This window comes from Zalophus californianus, chromosome 6 (assembly GCF_009762305.2).
Source record: "Zalophus californianus isolate mZalCal1 chromosome 6, mZalCal1.pri.v2, whole genome shotgun sequence".
NCBI classification, from domain to species: Eukaryota; Metazoa; Chordata; class Mammalia; order Carnivora; family Otariidae; genus Zalophus; species Zalophus californianus.
In genome coordinates this window covers 36,643,750-36,665,078 of record NC_045600.1, presented here as the reverse complement: position 1 = coordinate 36,665,078, position 21,329 = coordinate 36,643,750, and the positions used below count along the sequence as shown (strand labels likewise).

General features: G+C 39.9%; 1 protein-coding gene across 2 annotated transcripts in view; it reads right to left on the bottom strand.

Annotated features, from left to right (window-relative positions):
• Nucleotides 1-21,329, bottom strand: part of PPP2R5E (protein phosphatase 2 regulatory subunit B'epsilon) — a 147,998-nt gene that overhangs the window by 55,901 nt on the left and 70,768 nt on the right. For both annotated transcript variants that reach the window (XM_027570005.2, XM_027570007.2), the window contains exon 3: nucleotides 15,560-15,756. In XM_027570005.2, coding sequence (XP_027425806.1) covers nucleotides 15,560-15,756 — 197 coding nt within the window. The remainder of the gene's footprint in view (nucleotides 1-15,559; nucleotides 15,757-21,329) is intronic.

The window sequence follows — 21,329 nt, the reverse complement described above, 5'->3', positions numbered from 1 at the left end:
ACATGTTCACTTGAGTTGAACATAATTCCCTGAGCCAAAATAATCTCAGTGCTCTTGTTTGCCAAAAGTAGAGGTCTCAGCCATACAAGAGGGACGAAACCACTGTGATACATAGGTGTGGTCAAACCACTCCACCAAGGGTATCCACATTTTTATCATAAAGTCACCTTTGTGGACAAAGCTCTACACTTCTGAGGAAACAGTCCGTGATCCAGAACCAAAGACAGTGTACACTGTTTACATGTGACTAAGAAACATGCACTTGTGACAGATGTTAGATATGTTTTACAACATCCGGAAATCTAGAAGAGGATTTAAAAGATTTCTAAAGTCAATAATTTCAACCTTATTATTGTTACACATTCATGATCATAACTTTAATCTGTACTACCAGGGCTTTCTAGGACATAGCAACTATTCTGTGAAACCTGATTTCTGAAATGAGGCAGAGGGAACATCTTAAAATGATCAAAGCAGCCAAACAGTCAGTTGGAGAAAGGGAAAATCAAACAAAAAAGGAAGTTTAAAAACTTACAGTGCCCAACTAGAATTTTCAAATATGAAGCCGAATTCAAAAGACAAGATTAAAGTAATAGAAATCTTGGGCATGTACTATTTTCCTAACTCACAAAGATGTCATTTTTATTTGTATTTCCTTTAGCAAGTATTTCTTTCAAAATCTACTAGGTATATATACCATTCAGATTCACTTAGACTAACAAAATCTGTGTTCACTGTTATTGCTGCTGCTGCTATTGGTTTAGCTGATAATTGTTATCATCAACCAGTCTAACTGTATTTAACATACACTGACTGTTTCTGAAAATAATTTGATCCCTTTAGATGTTCAGTTTCCAGAAGGATTAGAGCGCTGACAACTGTCTGGAGAAAGGAATCTGTCCATGAGAGCTCAAGAACAGAGAAGCAATAGAATTTGAATACAGATCAAAGTAAATACAAGGGAGTTTTGATGAATACATCAACATTTAGTTATAAGGAGAACAAAAGGAGAAAAACGTGTGAAAAGAAAGTACTCTGTCTTTTGTTCTACTCTCTTTGACCTGCCATGCCCATTAGATGAGAGAGAGATGCCACAAGGGCAGGAAAAGAGATGGGGGGAGTGAAGAGGCAAGGGAAAGAGGGAGACATCTGAGTTGAGTCGCCTCCATGTACATTTTATATAAAGTTCAAAATCATACAAAACTAATTAACAGTATTAATGTCAGGATAGTGTCAGGAGAGAGAATTCAAACCAAGAAAAGCTGTGCCCTTATTACAGTCGCATATGCAGGCATATTTAAAATGGGAGCTCTGGATGAGATGGTGGCATAGACTCACTCAGTAGCGGGCTTGTCTGGGGTGAGACTGGCTGACCTATTTCAGTCCCACCAACCCCCTAAGAATGCTCCTGTAATTGGTGCCTTTCGATGTTTCTTTTGGGCTTGTCTGATTCTCCAAAGAATCATCCATCTCATGATTAGAGGTACAAGGGATCTGAGGGCTGAGTGGCAAGAGAGCTGAGGATCTTCCCATTCAATGTGCTCCGCTACTTTCAGAAAGGTACCCACTGCTCTCGGCAGCGCCTAATGTCCATGTCCCGGAACCAGATTCCCTCCAGTGTAGCCTCTGCAGAGAGTCAACCTCCAGTCTTTAGCCGCCTGGTTTTGGGGGAGTGAGGTGGGATCAGGAATTCTAGCAACTTCTTATACAGACTTTCCACCAAGTCTCCTCCTTTTGCCTCCATGTGCCCTTACTTGTTTGAAAGGCACCTTTCTGAACCTTCCCGCGGTTAATGTGGTGTGAGTCGGCTACTTCCAGACTTTCCCTGTGGCTGCTTATGGCTCAGCTTTTTCTCATCTGCCAACATAGTGACCACCAGTTCATTTGCTTTCTAGTTTCCAAAATGCTGATTCTGAGATCTCCTCTCCATTTTGCTTTGTTCTTCTGGGTTTTATTTCTTTTCAGTAATTTCTGTCTGATTTCAGGAGGTAAAGGAAGTAAATATATGCATGTATTCAATTCCCCCTATTTACTCAAAAGTTAGCAATTATTTCCTATTAAATTACACCTTCTATTCTCCAGTAACTTCTACTAATTCAGGTAATTTAATTTTCTTATGCGAACATGTCAATCCGTTTTAGTGGGAAAGAATCCAGTAGAACCGCAAGAAAACCAAATGGCAGCTCTCTAGCCTTAGCCAAGGTAAAGTGATACCATCACCAGTTTTCTTTCTCAGAATTAACACCAACCAGATTAACAGGTCTTAGTGTGAAGCAAAAGAGAAAGGAAAGCACATTCTGGATTTTGAGATCATGAAGACAGAAGTCAGACGAATGCCTGAAAGTCGTCGTTCACCCAATGAACAACACAAATCCTTACCCCAAAAAAAGTCAGCATTAGAACTCAAGGTAACGCAAAACTGAATCCATGGCGTGAGGCTCTTCTCTCAATAATCACTGCTCTGTCCCCTCCCCTACTAGGATTTCTGTTTCCAGGGCACTAGGATGTCCTTAATTCCACTTTTTCCAGTTACACACAGAGCAGTTCTGACACCTCCCTAGATCTCAAATTCAATCTACTCAAAACCAATCTCATCCTCATTGACCTCCACTTCCCTCTAGAATTCTCTCCTTACCTTCCTCATTCTAAGCCTTTAGAATTTTCTTTAACTCTTCCTCTCCTGTACCTGCTTTAAATCATTTTATTTATGCCTTCACAATGGCTCTTCAGTGCTACTGTGGTGTTATTTTTAATAGTGGAAATTTGGAAACAGTTTAAATGCCCCAAAACAGTTAAGTAGACAATCATGTATCTCGATAATGGAATATTAGGTAGCCGTTAGAATGTTTTTTAGATTTACTTAATTACATGAAAGCATGTTTACATCACAATGCCAAAGAAAAAAACTTTTAATTAAAATCATATAATTATATATGCTAAGTAATAAAAATAATATATATTATTTTACTACATATATATATATAGTAAGCTCAGCATGATACAATTTACATATATAGTAAGATTGGGGGAAAATGCTTAACAAGAAGAAAAAGGAAAGGAGCACAAGGAGATTTTCCTGAGTGATGGCAATCTTCTAAATCCGCGGTTATGGCTATATGAGTACACAGAATTATTAAATTCAATGAACATTCACTGCCTAAGACCTGTTCTTAAAATCTGTGTTGCATGTTAAGTATATCCGAATTTTTTTTTTAATTTAAGGGAAGGCCTCATTTAAAAAACAGGCTAGACGGAACCTGGCTAAAATGTGAACAATGATTGCATTTAAATAATGAAACTATAGATAATTTTTTGTCCTCTGGTTTTAAATTTTCTTTGATGAGCACAGGAGAAAAATATAAGAGATGGGGAGTTCCTTTATATATTCTTCTCCATTTCCTCTTTCTTTGCCACCATCTGACTAGATTAGGACAACAGCCCTCTGCCATCAGCCATTCTGGGGTAAATCTGCCAGCCTTAAACCTCCTTAAGGCAGCTGACAGAAGGGTATGGACTTTCTAGGTGGGGCTAGAGAAAGAAAAGTAAGAATATCATTTACATTTCATCTCCTGTTCAAAAACTTTAGCAGCTCCCTGTTGCTGTCTGTAAGATTAAGTCTAACCTCCTCTACTTAGCTTGCCAAGGCCTCTGTAATCTAGACTCATCCCCGCTTCTCCCCCTTATTACTCACAAATCCTAACCATGAACACTCCACTCCCATTAGGCTTCTATTACAAGACTAGACTTTGCTCAAAATAAGAAGCAACTTTTTACCTGTTGAAGTGGTGACCATAACGTTAAATTAATTCTCTCCAGAGTCCGTTAGCCCCGCACAAAATCATCACAGAGAAATGGTATTTCACACACAGAGACAACTATATTACACTGTCTCCAAAATTGGAAATGTAGCAGTGAATCCAAAAGTGAAGATTGTTGATATTAAATCTTAGAATCCAAAAATAGAGGTGTAAACACTGCAATAGTCATAGTGCTTACTGTGTATAAATACAGAGCAGGCCCTCGTACTGGCTGGTGTTTGCAGTCAAAGCACACACGCCCCGCACGGAGGCTAGCCATGCAATACCAGGTTTTTGCCACATCTCATTGTACAGGGACTTTGGGTCTTCAATCCTAGAAAGGTACTAACTGCTAAATTAAGTGATTTCTGTAAGAACCAAAGTGCACAAGTTGATAAAACAGTAACAACACGGGGATTTTTTGAGGACACATATATTCTAACATCTGCTTTGAACACTTTATGGTTCAAAATTAGCTAACACTAAAAGAAAAATTAAACCTCTTAAATATTGAATTTAAAAAAGCACACAAAGCACTTGAGGCTTCTGATGTTCATTTCCGGCAATTGAGTATGTGTCCTTATTTGAAATCACTAAAAATAAACAGGAAACTGCCCAAACTGTCACTGTCCCTTATTCTGTGTCTCTGTGACCCTGCATCAGGAAAACAAACCTTGGGCTAGCTGGTGAGGTATGAAAACAAAAATGCATCTGAACTAAAAATATGATCACAGATTAACATCTTTACCCATACAGCTTCATAACAAATTGAGTCAGACAGGCCACTCCAAGGGAGAGTAAGACAGACAACCCTCCCTCAAGGACCTCACGGAGGCATGCCGGCCTCATCTTAGAAGGGAGGCTGGTGATGGGTATTAAAGAGGGCACATACTGGGCGCCTGGGTGGCTCAGTTGGTTAAGCGACTGCCTTCGGCTCAGGTCATGATCCTAAAGTCCTGGGATCAAGTCCCACATCGGGCTCCCTGCTCAGTGGGGAGTCTGCTTCTCCCTCTCCCGCTCCCCCTCTTGTGCTCTCTCTCTCATTCTCTCTCTCAAAATAAATAAATAAAATCTTTAAAAAAAAAAAAAAAAGAAGGCACATACTGAATGGAGCACTGGGTGTTATACGCAAACAATGAATCATGGAACACATCAAAAACTAATGATGTAATGTAAGGTGATTAACATAATAATAAAAAAAAAAGAAGGGAGGCTGGAGTGCGGGTGTTAAGTGCCTCAGAAAGAAACCAAGAAAGGGCTCTAGGGACAGGAACTGCCCACTATCCCTGTTAGCTTCCATTTTAAATGTGGATTTAAAGATCATTGCCGGGGCGCCTGGGTGGCTCAGTTGGTTAAGCGACTGCCTTCGGCTCAGGTCATGATCCTGGAGTCCCGGGATCGAGTCCCACATCAGGCTCCCTGCTCAGCGGGGAGTCTGCTCTTCCCTCTGACCCTCTTCCCTCTCGTGCTCTCTATCTCTCATTCTCTCTCTCTCAAATAAATAAATAAAATCTTTAAAGAAAAAAAAAAAGAAAAAAAAATAAAATAAAGATCATTGCCGGGGTGCCTGGGTGGCTCAGTCGTTAAGCGTCTGCCTTCGGCTCAGGTCATGCATGATCCCAGGGTCCTGGGATGGAGCCCCGCATCGGGCTCTCTGCTCTGCAGGAAGCTTGCTTCTCCCTCTCTCACTCCCCCTGCTTGGTGTTCCCTCTCTCACTATGTCTCTGTCAAATAAATAAAATCTTTAAAAAAATAAAAATAAAGATCATTGCCTTCTGATGATTTACCCCTCAGGTAACTACTCTTACCTTCCCAAACAGGGCACAACAGATTCCCCACTTTGTACCTGATGGCAGCAGAAATACACTCAATTTTCCAGCACCTTCTCTACTGTCTAAACTCAACACATTTTTCTAACTTTTCTAGAGAAGGCCAGAAGTCCCACAAAAGGAAGAGGCCTGCATTATTCCAGAGTGCTCTACCCTATTCTCATAAAGACCTTAACTTCTTCAAAAGGGAAATCCCACAGTATTTCAAAGCAGCTCATTTAGCAGCTAACACTATCTGCCCAGCCCCCACTCCCTGTTTGTTACCTACATTTCTGAAGAGTCAAAGAAACATTATATTCTCCAATATAGCTTGCTTATCCATTTTATTAAAAGATAAACTTGCTTTCCAACTTACAAAATAGTTATAACCAGTCCTAGTTTTATTCCAGAACAACCTCTCCACTATGTGTCACCCCTTGCCCTCCTGGCACTGCTTCTCCTTGCCCAGGACCTGCAGCTGCCTTGAGCTCTGGTCTTTCTAGTTTTCCCTTCATTGCTCAGCCAACGCCCACCTTTCTCTTATTCAGCACCGTAACTGCATTTTAACTCTAGAAGTCCCTTATCTTAGCCTCACTTTCCAGAGGCAACTTCCTCTGCAGAAGTCACTGGATAGCGTATTTCTTCTTGTTTTCATCTACAAATCGTTTGGCTTTTCACATTGGTCAGAAGCCAACTACCTCCTGGAAATGACCTGCTCGTTGTTTTCTTGCCAAATTCTTGCCTCAGGCATTACCGTCTCTGAGAATTCCACATAGAAGACACTCATTTTCTCCGGCTTTTCCTGCTCATATGCATCACAGAGGTATAGCCAGCTTTCTCCTTAGAGAATCAAGTAATAAATCCCTCCCTCTTTCACTTCTGTCCTCGGTAGAGAGAGGGCTGAATGAACTACATAAACTAACAGCAAGTGCTAGAATTAGCCAAGACCCACTTATATATATAAAACACAGGCAATATTACCCAATCATTTTATCATAAATTTTTCTTAGATTTTTTTCCACAAGTATTCCTTACACCTCTAACCATATTTTCAGTTGTGAGGTTAAATTAAAAGGTAGGAGAAAAGAGAAACCAAAACTTGAATGCAGTACTGTAACTCATCCTGCAAAATTTTGCTGCCAGCTTCAGGGGAGAGGGAAAGAAAGAGGGGGAGCATTCTCCTTAGAGTGAGATGATAGTATTGGACACATCAGCGCTAGAAAAGTCACAGCTGTCAAACAATTTTAAGTATATTGAAAGCTCTGAACAATCTGTAAAGCAGTTAAGCCAAAAGGACTACAGCTTGTAAATGAAGCAAATAGCAATCATGAGTAGCTCAGTTGCTTCCTGAGTAAAAACCCACTCCTTAGCACATTTAAATTAAAACTAAACACATTAAAATCCCTGTCAGATTCCTTAAGAGAGAATGTGTACAGGAGAGAAATGGTAAATTATTAATATAAACATGAATAGGCAAGTATATCAGGAAAATTTGTATTTAGGTAAACTAAGGGTGATACATATACCCATGTATATATAATTATACACATCCAGGCACGTGCAGATTTATAGGGTCCTCCAAAAAAAATTAAAAAAGACTTGAAAAATGAAATTTCCCACCAGGGAATTAAAATTTTAAGTCTATAGTCAGAGAAAAAATATGGGAAGTTACCTTAAAGAGACAAAAAAAAAAAAAAAAAAACCCACACCCAAAAAAGCCTTTCAGGCTATCAAGACTTCACTGTAACCAGAAAATCTGATTAACCCATCTAAAGAAAAAGGTAAGTCTAACAGGGGTGCTAAAGGTAGTATCATGACTAATGATGGCGATAATGACATCACAACATCCTTATAAAGTCACAGTGGAGTAACAAGCTTAAAAAGGTAAAGACTCATCTAAGATCCCAGCTAAGTAAGTGGCAGGACTGGGCCCAGGCCTGTCCATCTACACCCCTCACCCAGGAAAGACAACAAAAAGTAGTCTGTACACATGTAAGTGCTTCCAAGGATTAGGGGCCATTATGGAGATAGAGGGATGTTCAAATCATCTAACTCCCTTGCTCCAAACTGAAGCTAAGCAAGCAACATAAGGATGCCTTGGCTGCTAGTAAAGCTTGCCTGCTTCTAATGGTGGGACAGAGAGAAGAGATATTGGGGTGGGGGGGGCCCGCACATGAACTTAGGAGATAGGATCATCTCAAAAACTGTAGTTTGGGTAGAACAGAGGAGAGTTTTGAACTACTTGGCCCTCCTCCAGAGCTCCTCTTCACCACCACCACCCCCCAAACACCATTCACTCTACATACTAGGAGGGAGTGGTAGAGCAGGAAAAACAAGGTTAAGAAGCACTCTTACTTCAAGAATAACACAAAGGTATAGTAGTGAAGTAGTGAGGGGAGGGAGTGAATGGGAAGCTGTTTCTTAAGCAAAAATGAACCTTTAATCCTGAAGCCTATTTGGTCTGGCCTTGTCAGAAGCAGCAAGATCCAGGGAAAAGCTAATCAAAAGCCTTACTACCTGTTTATTTAGAAGAACTCAATGAAAAGAACACAGTACACAGGAAGGAGTCCAATCTTTGGGTTTTAGTCCTCATTCCTATTGTAAAGAATGATTCCAGGAGAGCATTAGGTATAGCAGTTAAGAGTATTGGCTGTGGAGCCAGACAGCCTGAATGAAATCAGCTCTGCCAGTTACCCTGGTGAGTAGCTTTAGGCAAGTTTCTTAACCTCTCTCTACTTCCTTTAAATCATCTAATAAAATAATATATCTGACACTACTATCTACCTCACAGGGTTGCTGTGAAGACTTGAATTAACTCCTAAGCTGTAATTGCTGCAGATAATTATGATGTTAACCGTGGAAGCTGTACAGGTGCTGGTGATCTTCTATTAATACACACCTTTTCGAAGAAGCTCTAAGGATTAAGTACTTGACTACAAACTTTGTAAATTGTGAAACTATTATAACAACCTACCAAAACTGACACAAGATGAAACAGAAAATATAGAGTCAGATACGTATTTAAGAAACTGAATTCACTACCAGAAGAAACCTTCCAACAGGGAAAACCACAGGCCCAGATGGGTGAAATCATTCTAACAACTTCATTTTTCATCTTTAGTTACTGCCATAAATGGGAAGACCCTGCTTCTTTCCAATCTTATCTTATATTGTCCGAGAGAGCAGCATTTAGCAGAGCTGCATGTGTGGTAAAATCAAGCTTAAACCATTCTGGATCAGAAATGTCTTTGAATATTCCATCAAAAGCTATGGATCTTCTACCACAAAAATACACAACACACTCAAAATTCTGCAGTCAACATCAGAGGATCCACTAACCCTATAAAACCAATCTAAAGACACCCTAAGATGCTAAATGAATATTAGCAAGGGAGCATTAATCAAACAAGTGCAGTACTATTAAGATTTACAGCCATTAAGGAAAGGACAAAGTGCCTGCTGGTTTCTCTACTCCCTGATAAATTACAAATGGTAACAATCTGCTCCTCACCTGGAGCAGGGAATTCTTCCTGATCTCATTCTAAAAATGTCTTTTGATCATCTTCATTATCATAACCTTAAATTCTTTTCTAAGTACCAAGAATTCTTTACTTTCTAATTTAATTCTCATGTCCTATATTTTAGACTTATCCTATCCTCAAAATCTACCAATAATTTCAGTTCCTAGATGCCTTTCCCAGGTATCACTCAACTCTCTTCCATTATTTATACTTTCAATAGTGTAAACAGCCCATCTCCACCACATCACCCCCACCACCACCACCACATTGGTCAGATCTTATCTCCTTTGAGTCTGAAGAGTCACCTCAAAGGCAAATTCTGGCCAGGATGTATGGTTACATTCCGTATCAAATACCAAAAGATGAAAAATGGAAATTTCATATTCCCCCCTGGTAGTTATCATTCCCAAGGCTGCTTTTAGATAGTTGTTATTTTATGAAAAGAAACTCTGTCCTTCAGGCAATAAAGTATGTAGTAGAGTTAACAAAGCACTCCTAAAAGTCTGTGTAGGCAGACTCTGAGATCTTTAATTGCAACTTTATAATTTTCTACAAAACCGTATTTTTCTATTAAGAGGTGAGCCAGGGCTGTGATTTCCCGTTAAGTCAAAGGATGTATAAAAGATAAAAGACTTAAGATAACCAAATGACAGGGTATAATTTGAGAGTAGGAAAAACAAAGCTAATGGTGGCCAAGAAACAATAATTAGGACTCAAGGAAAAACTTCAAGAGAAAAGAAGAAAAAACTGTCCAAAATATTTTATCTTAAAACTATGTTACCTTTGGAAAAATCACATACCCTACGAACTGAGGTATACAGGAATTGAACCACAGATTAGGAGTGGGGCAGACTTTGAAACCAGTAAGTCATAAGGACAAAATATGAGAATGATAACAGCAAACAGCCAATATAACAAGGTATACTTTCTGCAGGAGAGAAATAAGATTTTATTCTAATGAAGATTCCACCACCATACAGGCAATTACTGTCTACAGTTACCATCCCAACTTCCTTCTACTTCACGCTCTCCTCAACCCACTAGGTCCCACCTGCAGCACCGCACGAGAGCCCAGTGATGCCCCCGTACCACCTGGAATTCCAGCATTGTTCTTTTTTCTCTCCCGCCCTCCCCGCATACTGATAATGACCAATCTTCATCTCCAGCTTTCCACATCCAGGTCTCCCATAACCTCCAAGTCCACACATCAAAAGTCAACTCCTCAGCTTCCAACCACACCCTGCTCACCCTCCTGCCATACCTTTTTCAAACAACAGCACAACAGACCCACTAAACCGCAATGCCATCCTAGACCCCCTCCTCTCTCTCGCACTCCAAACACCCACACAAATGCCAAGTGGCTTCAATTTTACCTGCTAAGTGAGTCCCAAATGCCATCCTTTCCTCTCCTTCTCTACTTCCACATACCTGTGCTTGCTTTAGGCCCTCCACAACTTCTCTACAACAACGGTTCCCCAATCAATTCCTCTCCACCTTCAATTTCAGCCCCCTCCAGTCTCTGGCTCGCTGACATCACGATAGAAACCTCAACATGTCACTCAACTGCTTTAAACTTTTCAATGGTTATCCACTGTCTGTGAGGTTCTTTCAAGATCTGGCCCGCATCTACAGCTTCCACTGCCACCATTCACCTCCTCCCACTTCCCAACACACACACACACACACACACACACACACACACACACACACACACAGTGCTGTAACAACACAGCACTACTGTGTTTCTCTGAATATATTATGGGGTTTGGAAATTCCTTTGCATCATGGAATTCTCTTTTTCATTTTCAACACCATTTCAGCCACTTAGAAAACATGCATTCACCTTTTAACACCCTACGGAGGCTTTACTCGGTAAAAAGCCTTCCTTGGCCATCTCTACTTACCTCTGACTAATCGCCCCTCTCTCTACTCCTTCCTTGCCTTGTACATACTTCTATTAATGCACATATGATATTTTTCTTATTATTTGTTCACTAGTATCCCTTCTACCTGATTTTGAGTTTGTTGACAGAGCAGGGCCCCTGCCATTTTTATCATCAAAATGTAAAAGTGCAGTTCTAAGTCTCTCAGTAAACTTTACCTGGAGTTCACTAAAATAATGTCTTCACCAATGAGATTTCATCTCATACTTGAACTATACCCAAAAGAGACATTTTTGAAAATGAAGATGTGTAGATATAAAGAGTATAAAATACAGAGAATTCGAGTTTGGGGCGGGCGGGGGGGGGTGGAGAAGCACAAGATTACTGGGAGAGCCAGAAATTCTAAAAAGTCTTTCAAATGGATGCATGGCAACAGAACCAAAAAGAAAACATTAGCATAATGTGGTAAAAATACTGCCTCAAGGACAGAAGCCTGACACTTGAGATGATACAAAGCAGAATACGCCAAAGCCTAAAAGAACTACAAGCCCTGATTCTGGTTTTTCCATCAGATATGCCCTCATGAGAAATACATAAAAGCAACTATTTTGGATGCAGAATCCATTCTAGGTGACCAAAAAAGCAGACAGTCTTCAGAGCTGGAAGATGGAGGCGACTGTCGCCAACCCCCTCCATTTACAACAGGAGAAACTGGGGCTTGAGAGAAATTACTTGCCCAAGATCTCACCACCAGTCAAGTGGAAGATGAGAAATGAGGAGAGTGACGTCCACATTTTCTGTCTGGGGCTCTCCCCACTACCCTACACTACTCTTCTGCAGGTAAGTTAGGTGCTACATTGTTTCATTTTATTTACACATAAAGAGCTATTTTGCTTTCTTAATTCTAACAGCCTGGAGGTGGCATCCAGACTTCATTTAAATGCTAAAAATGGCTTCTACAACTCATAGATTACTTTTTATCTGTCACTCTTTTCTTGCCCTAACAAGATATGAACTCTCAAAGGATAGGTCCCATCAGGTTAAATCAAAGGCTTCCCCGAACAGTGCTGACACCAGAACATGTCATCATGAGTCCATGACCCATCCTAGTTTATAAAACCTAGCTATCATTTCATTGATATTTCACTAAAAGCACCACCATTTCCTTCACTAATCCTAGTGAAGCAGCTGCATTTTACAGTAACAAGGCAGACGAGGTGGGGACAGTGGCATATGTTCCACAGACAGGATCATCTTGGAATTGCAGAATTTGAACACCACACCAAGGCGATGGACTATACCACATCCAGTCGACAGCATCTTATGTCCACCATCAGGAACTCTGGGTTCCACCAATGATTGTAAAATCAAGTACATAATTACAGAATTATCAAAACAGAATAATAATGTTATTGACTGAATGCCTGCCATGTGTTAGAGACTATTAAGAGCTTTATACACATCATTACTGCCAATCCTCCCAAAAAGCCCAAAAGGACACGTGTGATACAAATGAGGAAAGTAGGCAGTGGCAGCACCAAATATACAAGGAGCCTAAGAGGTGGCAAAATGGAAGGGAGGAGAGGACACCAAGGGGGGCCTTGGTTCCAGCCCTTCTCACAGAGCAGTGAGCGCCCTGCTTGCTAGATTGTACATGTATCTGACGTGGTGAGAACCTGGATGTACAAGCAAAGCATAACAATTTACTTAGGCAGAGTATTTACGGAGCAGGGTGGGAAGGACTATAGCCACTGTTCCCCTGATCCCATGTACCTCTCAGCCCCACACAAAAAGCGAGGGCCCCACAGATGGAGGGTTCCGTCCAAAGTGATGGAGCAAGTTAAGTGTGGCCAGAGCCGGCACTTGAACCCAGGTTTGTGTGGCTACAAATTCCTTTCTCTTTCTACTCTCCCCCACTAGCTCCTGCTCTGTAAATGCCCCCACATTACCTAAGAACTATGTAAAAATAATAGCTACAATTTTACAAATCATGAGATATGAAAAAAAAATTACACCTCTGAGAACCCTAAACTACCACCTGGAAAATAAATTTTCTAATGCCCTAGAATAGCATGTGTGCTACAGATTTAACACCTCCTAAGGTAGGGCTCAAGTATATTTTAAAACACACATTCACACACAACTGACAAGAGACTTAAAAAAAAAAAATCTGGTAGGAGACTGGGAGAGGGTAGCAGAGAAGGGAAAACAGTCTCCTTTAAAAGACCAAAGCTGGTTTAGATCCAAGCTGGTTTCATAAAAATAAAAAATAAAAAAAAAATTTATTATGCCAAATACTGGGTTTAAAAACTGAATATAATCCAATGACATTCAATATCTTAATCATAATTCGAGAGCCTGGAATGCTCACATTTAAGAGAGAATTCATTCACTCATTCAAAAAATTCCAGGTAGGCCTGTGCTAGGAGGTATTCTGGAGGCCACGAGATGAGCGGGACACATCTCCTGCCTAGAAGTGCCTATAGTCTAATTAGAAAACAGTGGATTAACACATGTGGAAAAAATTAAAAAGCAGCAAATGAACAAATTCCAAAAGGGTGGATTGCCAAGAAGTGGAAGAACTGAAGGAAGAAGACAACTCAGGGCTTTCAGGGCAGCCATGGTAGCACTTTAAGCCAAGTCTGGAAAGAAAGGGGAGAATCAGAACTAGAGGCAGGGGCCAGGTAACACATGAAGGTCTCTGAAACAGGGGGAAAAGAAAGGCTATTAAAAAACAAAAAACAAAAAACAAAACAGATCAGTAAATATACAGCTGTTCCTCACACAAGGGCAAGCTGACACGTATATACATATAAGGATATTCATAGGATACTGGTTAAATAAATTATGGTGCCTCCAACGGTGAAATATTACGTAGCTGTAAAACTAAATAAGACACCTTTATGTGTATTGATATATATTCTATATGGACAAGGAAAAAAAAAAGTAAGGTACAGGTAAGTGTGTACACTATGCCACCACTTGACCACTGTGTATTTATACCTATATGCTCGTACATGCTTACACATTTGTGGACTATCCATGGAATGATACCGAAGAAGAAAGTTATAAACAGCGGACACCTCTACTGGCTGAGAACCCACGTAGATTAGAACCAACGGGCCTTGCTCTGCAGAAACTAGATGGACTAGAGTAAACCCTAAATATCAGGTTAAGAAGTTTAGATAGCATGCAAACTCTAGAGCAGGGCTTCTCAACAACGGTACTACTGACATTTAGGGCCAGATAATTCTTTTTGGGGGGGCTGCCCTGTGCGGCATAAGAAGTTTAGCTGCATTCCAGCCTCTCTCCACGGGATGCTGGTAGCACGCCCCTTCCATCCCTGGTTGTGACTGCCAAAAACGTCTCTAGACATTGCCAAAGTGCCTTGGGAAGCAAAATCACCCCTGGTTGAGAACCAGTGCTCAAGAGCTACAATGTTAAAGTTAATCTACAAAACATTCTGCTATGATATTCTTGCAAATTAACAACAAATGTAATATATGTTCAGATATAGATCTGAGGAATACACTGGACGTTGTTTTGAAATGATCTTCATACATCAGTCATTGTTTCTCAACTTTACGATAATTCGCATCCCTTCCAAAATCGGAACTATTCACTTTTAACCACACATCTACTCCACCACAGATGTCTCTGTTCTGTATTTGTTGAATACAAATGATACAAGTTGAACTGAAAAGCTAGACAGATTTTCAGCAATCCAGAGAGTGGGCCAGATTCTCCAAAGGGCTTCCCAGTGGGGCACGGACCCTTCTGGATCTCTGCAGCACAATTTCACCAGTCAGCAGAAGACCTCCTCCTCCCCCAAGAACACATACTCTCTAGATCCAAGAGCTTCTGGGATGTCAAAGAAGGCAATCTTCCCATAGAAATCTATCAGAAAACCATATTTTGGCTCAGCTTTTCCAAACTAATATAATTACTGACCCAATAAGAACATAGTTACTTCCGTTACGCTAATAATGTTTCTCCTCATAACTCCTAATGACCACACAACAAGACACTATTCAAAAATAATGAAAGACATCACCCCTGATTTCAAGATTATAAAGACAATGATTAGTTTATAAAGCCAGGACAGGCTTTAACTAGATTCTACAAATCACAATTTTATTAAGGTTAAAGCCATTTCTAATTTACCACAATGAACAGGGAGAAAAAAAAAAAAATCAAGACATCCAACACGCTTGAATATTTTTCAAACACAGATCTACAACTCGTGTTGATTCTCCTGTGGCTTTTCTTTTCACAATGCCAGAAATCCAAGAATACCTGGCAATCTTGGCTTCATATTTTGAAGTCATTGATTCTTCCAGTACTGTTGTAGGCGAAAAGTTCTGGATCTCATTCTCCTGAAATCACACTCTTCAAATTCTAGTATTGTTCCGACTACTTTAGTTTAGCTCTCAGAAGGCTGGCTCTCATTTGTGGAGGTGACCTCCAGTGACCTGACTCTGCAATAAATACACCTGTGAGTCGCTATGGAAGGTGCTTAAAAGTGTCCGCGGCGAAAAAAAGAAACTCACCATTCTAACTACTTCAGGGTAAGTCTGCTCTGTCAAACAGCCTCTGCTTATTGTAATGTAGTCCACCAGTTCATTAAGAGTGGAGCGCTTGTATTCTTTCATTTTAAGATCAGATAGCGTGTCCATGAAGTCAAAAATGACACAGCACTGCTGAAGTTTCTTTAGGAACAGTTCAGGCTGCTCTGAGGATGGAACGTCTAAGAAAAAAAAAGGAAATGGTGTAAGTCTGTCATCAATTTCTAGGTAACAGGAATTCTCTGTGAAAGTTACTTCAAAAGCAAGCTCAAAAAATAAGAATTCACATGACAACAGCGTTCTTTTTAACAATTACACATGGGCGGGAGGGGATACCACAGCCACTACTTCAGAGACCTTGTCTTTGAAAACTGCATGGTACCAACACAATGGACAGCATTTGCTATTCCACAACCAAAGATTGACCAAAATCCCAAGAGCCATTAGAGAGTTGAAGCACGTTTTAACCAAAAACACCCCCATGTCGAAACCCCTGAGCCAGAAACACTGAAAAAGGTCAAACTTCCCATTATAAGGTAAAGCCAGAAGTTGTCACTGTTGGTTTAAATTAGTTTTATTAAAAAATTTCAAAGCAGAAATGTCAGTAAATTCATTTTAATTTCATGCTGACATCCTTGGTATTTAAAGCAACTGTTGTATGTGTGTGTTTGTATTTTGTTTTGTTTTGGCTTGACATCTATGAAGTTTCTTTGTCAAAGAAACTTGAAAAACCAACAAAATGAAGTAGTATCAATTCTCTCAAAAAGAACACACCGGTAATGGGACAGTAAGAGCAAACTCTACTTAAATCTATGCTCTCTCTTTTGACCCATCTTATTCCCTTACAGTGGGAGAAAACCACTAGCATCTTCATTAATATGCTCTCAGAATAAACATCTGTTCTTTTCCCACAAATGGCACATGAGACATTTGGTTTGGTGTCATTTCTAAAAACTAGATAAAAACTTTAGGTTAAAATTCCCCAGTTAGAATGAAAACCTGATCTACAGCTGGACTTGAAACACACCAAGTTGTGGATAGCCCATTCAATTTCTGTTTTATTTTCACTACTTTATTCCCCACACTGGAACTTCTCTGCAAAGGCAATGAAATTATGACCAGAGTAAGCTCTTGCCTTCACCCAAGGTGATTAACTCGTTAATCCTCAAAACACTCTTAGAGGTAAGCATTATATTCTTATTCTCCATTTTTCCAAAAAGAAAATTAGAGGTAGTCACTGAGGTGCCACAATGAATGAGTTACGGAGCTGGGCACAGCGCCCAGGTCCCTAACCACATTTCCACATTCCCTTTGTACTACTCAAGAAGGACTTTAACAATGTTTGGCCAGTCACTTGTAACCATCCTCAGTTGCCAGCCTCCCAGGAAATGCTTTACAGCAGCCGTAAAGCGTGGGCCACCTAGTCTCTGGAGGTAAGTGCAACAATTAACAGCACCCACCTTAGAACTACCAGCAGCCCCAGCAGAAGGGAGTGAGAGCTAGGCTCCTATTCAAGGGTCCACATGACTCCTCTCTACAGACCTCTTCCCCTGCTCATACCCTACAACCCAAGCGCTAGCCCAGGTACCCAGTACCTCACAGATAATTCCCCCAAAACACTGCCTACTGACATCAACTTTAAGATAAACCTAGAGAAGAGTGGACAGGACACCTGAAAACATAGGATTTCTCTACCAGATACAAGGGAACAAGAAATAGTCAGTATTTTTGAAGGTATATAGAACATCACTGCTAAAAACGAGATGTAAATTCAGAAATTATTCTTAACCAGTATGTTTCCCCTCCCACCACCACCCCCACAGGTCCCCAAAAGCCTAATTAATGTATCTTAGAATAAAAGACTTTGAGATTTGAGTTAAGCTGTGAGATGTCTTAATCTATGCCCCTATACTTAATCACTTTCAAAAAAAAAAATCTAGCTTTAGACTATAAGAACTAAATTTAGTCAGACCAAGCTTTCTCTTTAATTGCTACCTGCTTCAGGTGTTCAAAATAAATTAACTAATTTTAAAAAAATACTAAACGAGGCTGCTTATGAAAATAGCTATATATCCTTAACCAATGACTAGTTACATGCATAGGTCCATTATGGTTAATTATTGAAGTTCTAAATCGTCTAGACCCCATACCTCAAAGCTGAATGGAAGTTTTGATGCTGCATAGGGAAAAACAATCTTATTAATGTAACATTAAGGTTAAAATCATTAGGAGAAATTGTAATTAATCCTCTTTTTGTTACAGTAACTTTAATAAAGCTTAAAAATAAGACCATCTACATGGAGAACTGTATAACTCAGCACATATGAATTATGAAAGCATCTATAAATGATAGCCTTTCCTCCAAAAAGCAAACCATCATTTAAGTAGTGACAACAATGATTAATCTTTGTGGTCCCTGCAATAATACTCAAAAGGTTCATCTATTTGGCTATTTTAAAAATTCAGGCAATTAACATTTAGTCTTTTTTTTTTTTTTTGGTTAGGCAGTTGAAATTTATTCTTTATCCAAATTGATGTAAGGTCATAGGCAAATGTGAAGCAGGCTATCCATCTGCCTAATGGAATAATAATAGCTTACATTTACTAAGCACTTTGGGTACATTTATTATGCACTGTTCTAAGCATTTTCACATATTATATCTCATTTAATCCCACCAACAATTCTATGCAGTAGGTACTATTTCCAATTTAACAGATGAAAAAAATCAAGAGAAAGAAATTCAGTGACTTGCCCAGAATCATACAGCTAACAAGCAGTGGAGACAGGATTCAAACCCAGGCAGACTAGCTCCAGAGCCAGGACTCTTCACCACTGTGCAACAATCAAACTCAATATAAGGCAAGAGTATCACATTTCATAAAACAGGGTGTGTGCAGAGATAAAAAGAGAAAGAACACAGAAAGAAATCAACCAATTAATCTCCAACATGCCCCATTCATAATGGATCAGGCTGAACCCCTTCTCTATCTCCCCTCTAGCCCATTCCCAAGATTAACACAGACAGCAATAAGCTATTCTTTATCCTTTATCATAGACTAAATTCTTCTAAGATGATCGTCTCTTCTCTCCTTTAATTAAAAGAACTGAAGTAATCAAGACAGACTGAAAGAAAAAGAGTGGGGAGTGTTCCTCAAAGAGCCAATTCATTAAGGGCAACAATTTAAAAATTTTTTTTTCATTCTCACTGAAGGAGGACCTAAATCAGTCTGAGCAAAGGGCTCTTCTTTAATGTCTGGCTCTAGGATTGCCTCAAATAGCTATGCTGCTCCCAAACTCCTTGCCTTCGTCCCGCTAACTCCAGTGAGATATGTAAAGGGGAAATGTGAAAATGTACAACAGGCTAGGATCAGAGAAGAAACACTTGGAGTAGTCAAGAATGTTTCAATGATATAAGTTTAATGTCTATGGAACCAGTCCCAGGAGCAGATAATAAATATCTTTGTAAAGAAACATTTATAAAAAGTATCAGGCACTAGGCCATAAAGAAAATACCATAAATGACAAAAGAAGAAATTAGGCAATACATTTTGAACACGAAGCACAAACACTAGATTTTAGCAATCCAAAATGACCCACCTCCCAAATCCAAGCCACCTGAAAATCTAAACACTTCTAAAGTAACTTAGATTGAAGCGGGGGGAGGGATTAACAGACATTGAGAAATAAATGTAACTTAGAAAAATTAAAGGTCATCTCAGAATCCCAAAGCAGACCAGGCAGTGATGCTTGTGTCATCTCTCTTCCAATGGAAACCTCTGGTCTACGCAGGCCATCCCTAACCCCCGGGAGAAGAATTCCATAGAATCATGACCATAAATAATGAGGAATCAATAAGTGGTTATATAATACCATGAAGGTCATTAGCACAACAACCCATCCAACCAATGTTAGTATTTGTTTAAAGGGGAGGTAACTGAGCCAACTATCATAGCTTGGTAAGATTCACAGGGTCAGATTCTGCTGCTCTGGAACTACTCTTAAAAATTAAGTTGATTTCCAGAATATGTTTCTCACCCAAGAAAATAATGTAGTAACCAGCTAAGTTAAGTGGTCAATCCACTTGGCAGTTACATTTCTCACTGTACTGTCCCTCTTTTTCCTTTTAAGCATTAGGTATTTTCTCCCATATGCCTTTTCTTTTCTTTTTTTTTAATTTTTTTTTTTTTAAAGATTTGATTTATTTGAGAGAGAGAGGGAGAGAGCATGCACAGAGGGAGAAGCAGACTGGGGAGCACGATGTGGGACTTGATCCCAGGATCCTTGAGATCATGACCAGCTGAAGGCAGCCGCTTAGCCGATTGAGCCACCCAGGCACCCCTCCCATATGCCTTTTCTATTACCATCTCCCAGCATCCTCTTATCAATTCTCATCAATAAGCTGGGGAAAATGACTCACTTCCAAGGTGTTCATACCAAATAATTTTAAATTTTACAAGTACAAGAAGGAGTGGGAACATGGATATAGAATTCAAAAGTAGAGGGAAGATAAAAGCTCAAATTAAGAGACAAAGATTCTCAGGGCACCTGGGAGGCTCAGTTGGTTAAGCATCTGACTCTTGATTTCAGCTCAGGTCATGATTCAGGGTTGTGATATGAAGCCCCACGTCAGGTTCCACACTAGGTAAGATTCTCTCTCTCCCTCTCCCCCAGCCCCTCCCTCTCTCCCTCAGAGAGAGAGAGAGAGAAAGATTCTCCTTGTGTCCCAAGAACAGGCAATAGGAGCTATATACATTTTTGCCACAGCCCAACCCCCCCACACACACATACATTAATGCACACAGGCACACACATACACCTCTCCTCACCCTTACTATGATTTCAAGGGCTGGTTGTTTATTAGATGTTTGTCTGTAATTGGCAAAAGCAGCTCATTCCACCCTAGTGAACAGCTTCCATCATTCCATCCCATCTAATGTTTGGGGCACAGGATCATGGATCCAATTATGGGCCCATCTTCCCTCGGGGCCTGACTCAGTCAGGACTCTGCAAAGCAAAAAGTAGCAAAGGTAGAAGAAGTAAAACATAAGCTAGGTCTTGTGTCTGGTGCTGTAAGACTCCATTCAACTTAAGTCGTTGAAAATCAGAATATTAAATCCACACTTGCAAATAGGCCAACCAAATAAAGAAGGCCCACATCATTATAACATTTATTAGCTATGTCATCACAGGAAAAAATGCAAATTGATTTAGAAAAAATAATGAGGTAGGCTGGTAAGTTAACACACAGGCTGTTAAAATGAATGTGGAAATATAGTGAATAAACATTTATATAAAATGATGCTTGCACTGGAAGCTAAGCAGTAACATTGGAGCTCCTAATGAACAATATTTATAACCAATTATTTCAATTCAAAAGTTGTGAAGTAAAATCCTACTAAATTAACAATGCTTTTCACCTGAAAATGTCATAAGCTATTACTTGGCCCTTTTACGTGCATTTCTCCAACTCTCACAAAAAATAAAGGTACCAGCACAGACGGGAACATACACGTGGTCTTTGATTCCCCCCTCCCATCTTAGCTCTTTAGAACTTCCCCTAAGGTGTATAAACCCCCGTCCGTGTATGCTATCAGTCCCTCCCACACAACCCTCTAAAACTTCAAATAGGTCAATGAGACTCTTACTTGCGGAAGGCACATGAACCTATATTTACAGGAAACTAGTTTCATAGTAGTAACGAGAGCTTAGCACTAAAATATAAAGTTCCCTTAGCCTTGAAGAGCTGAGGCATGG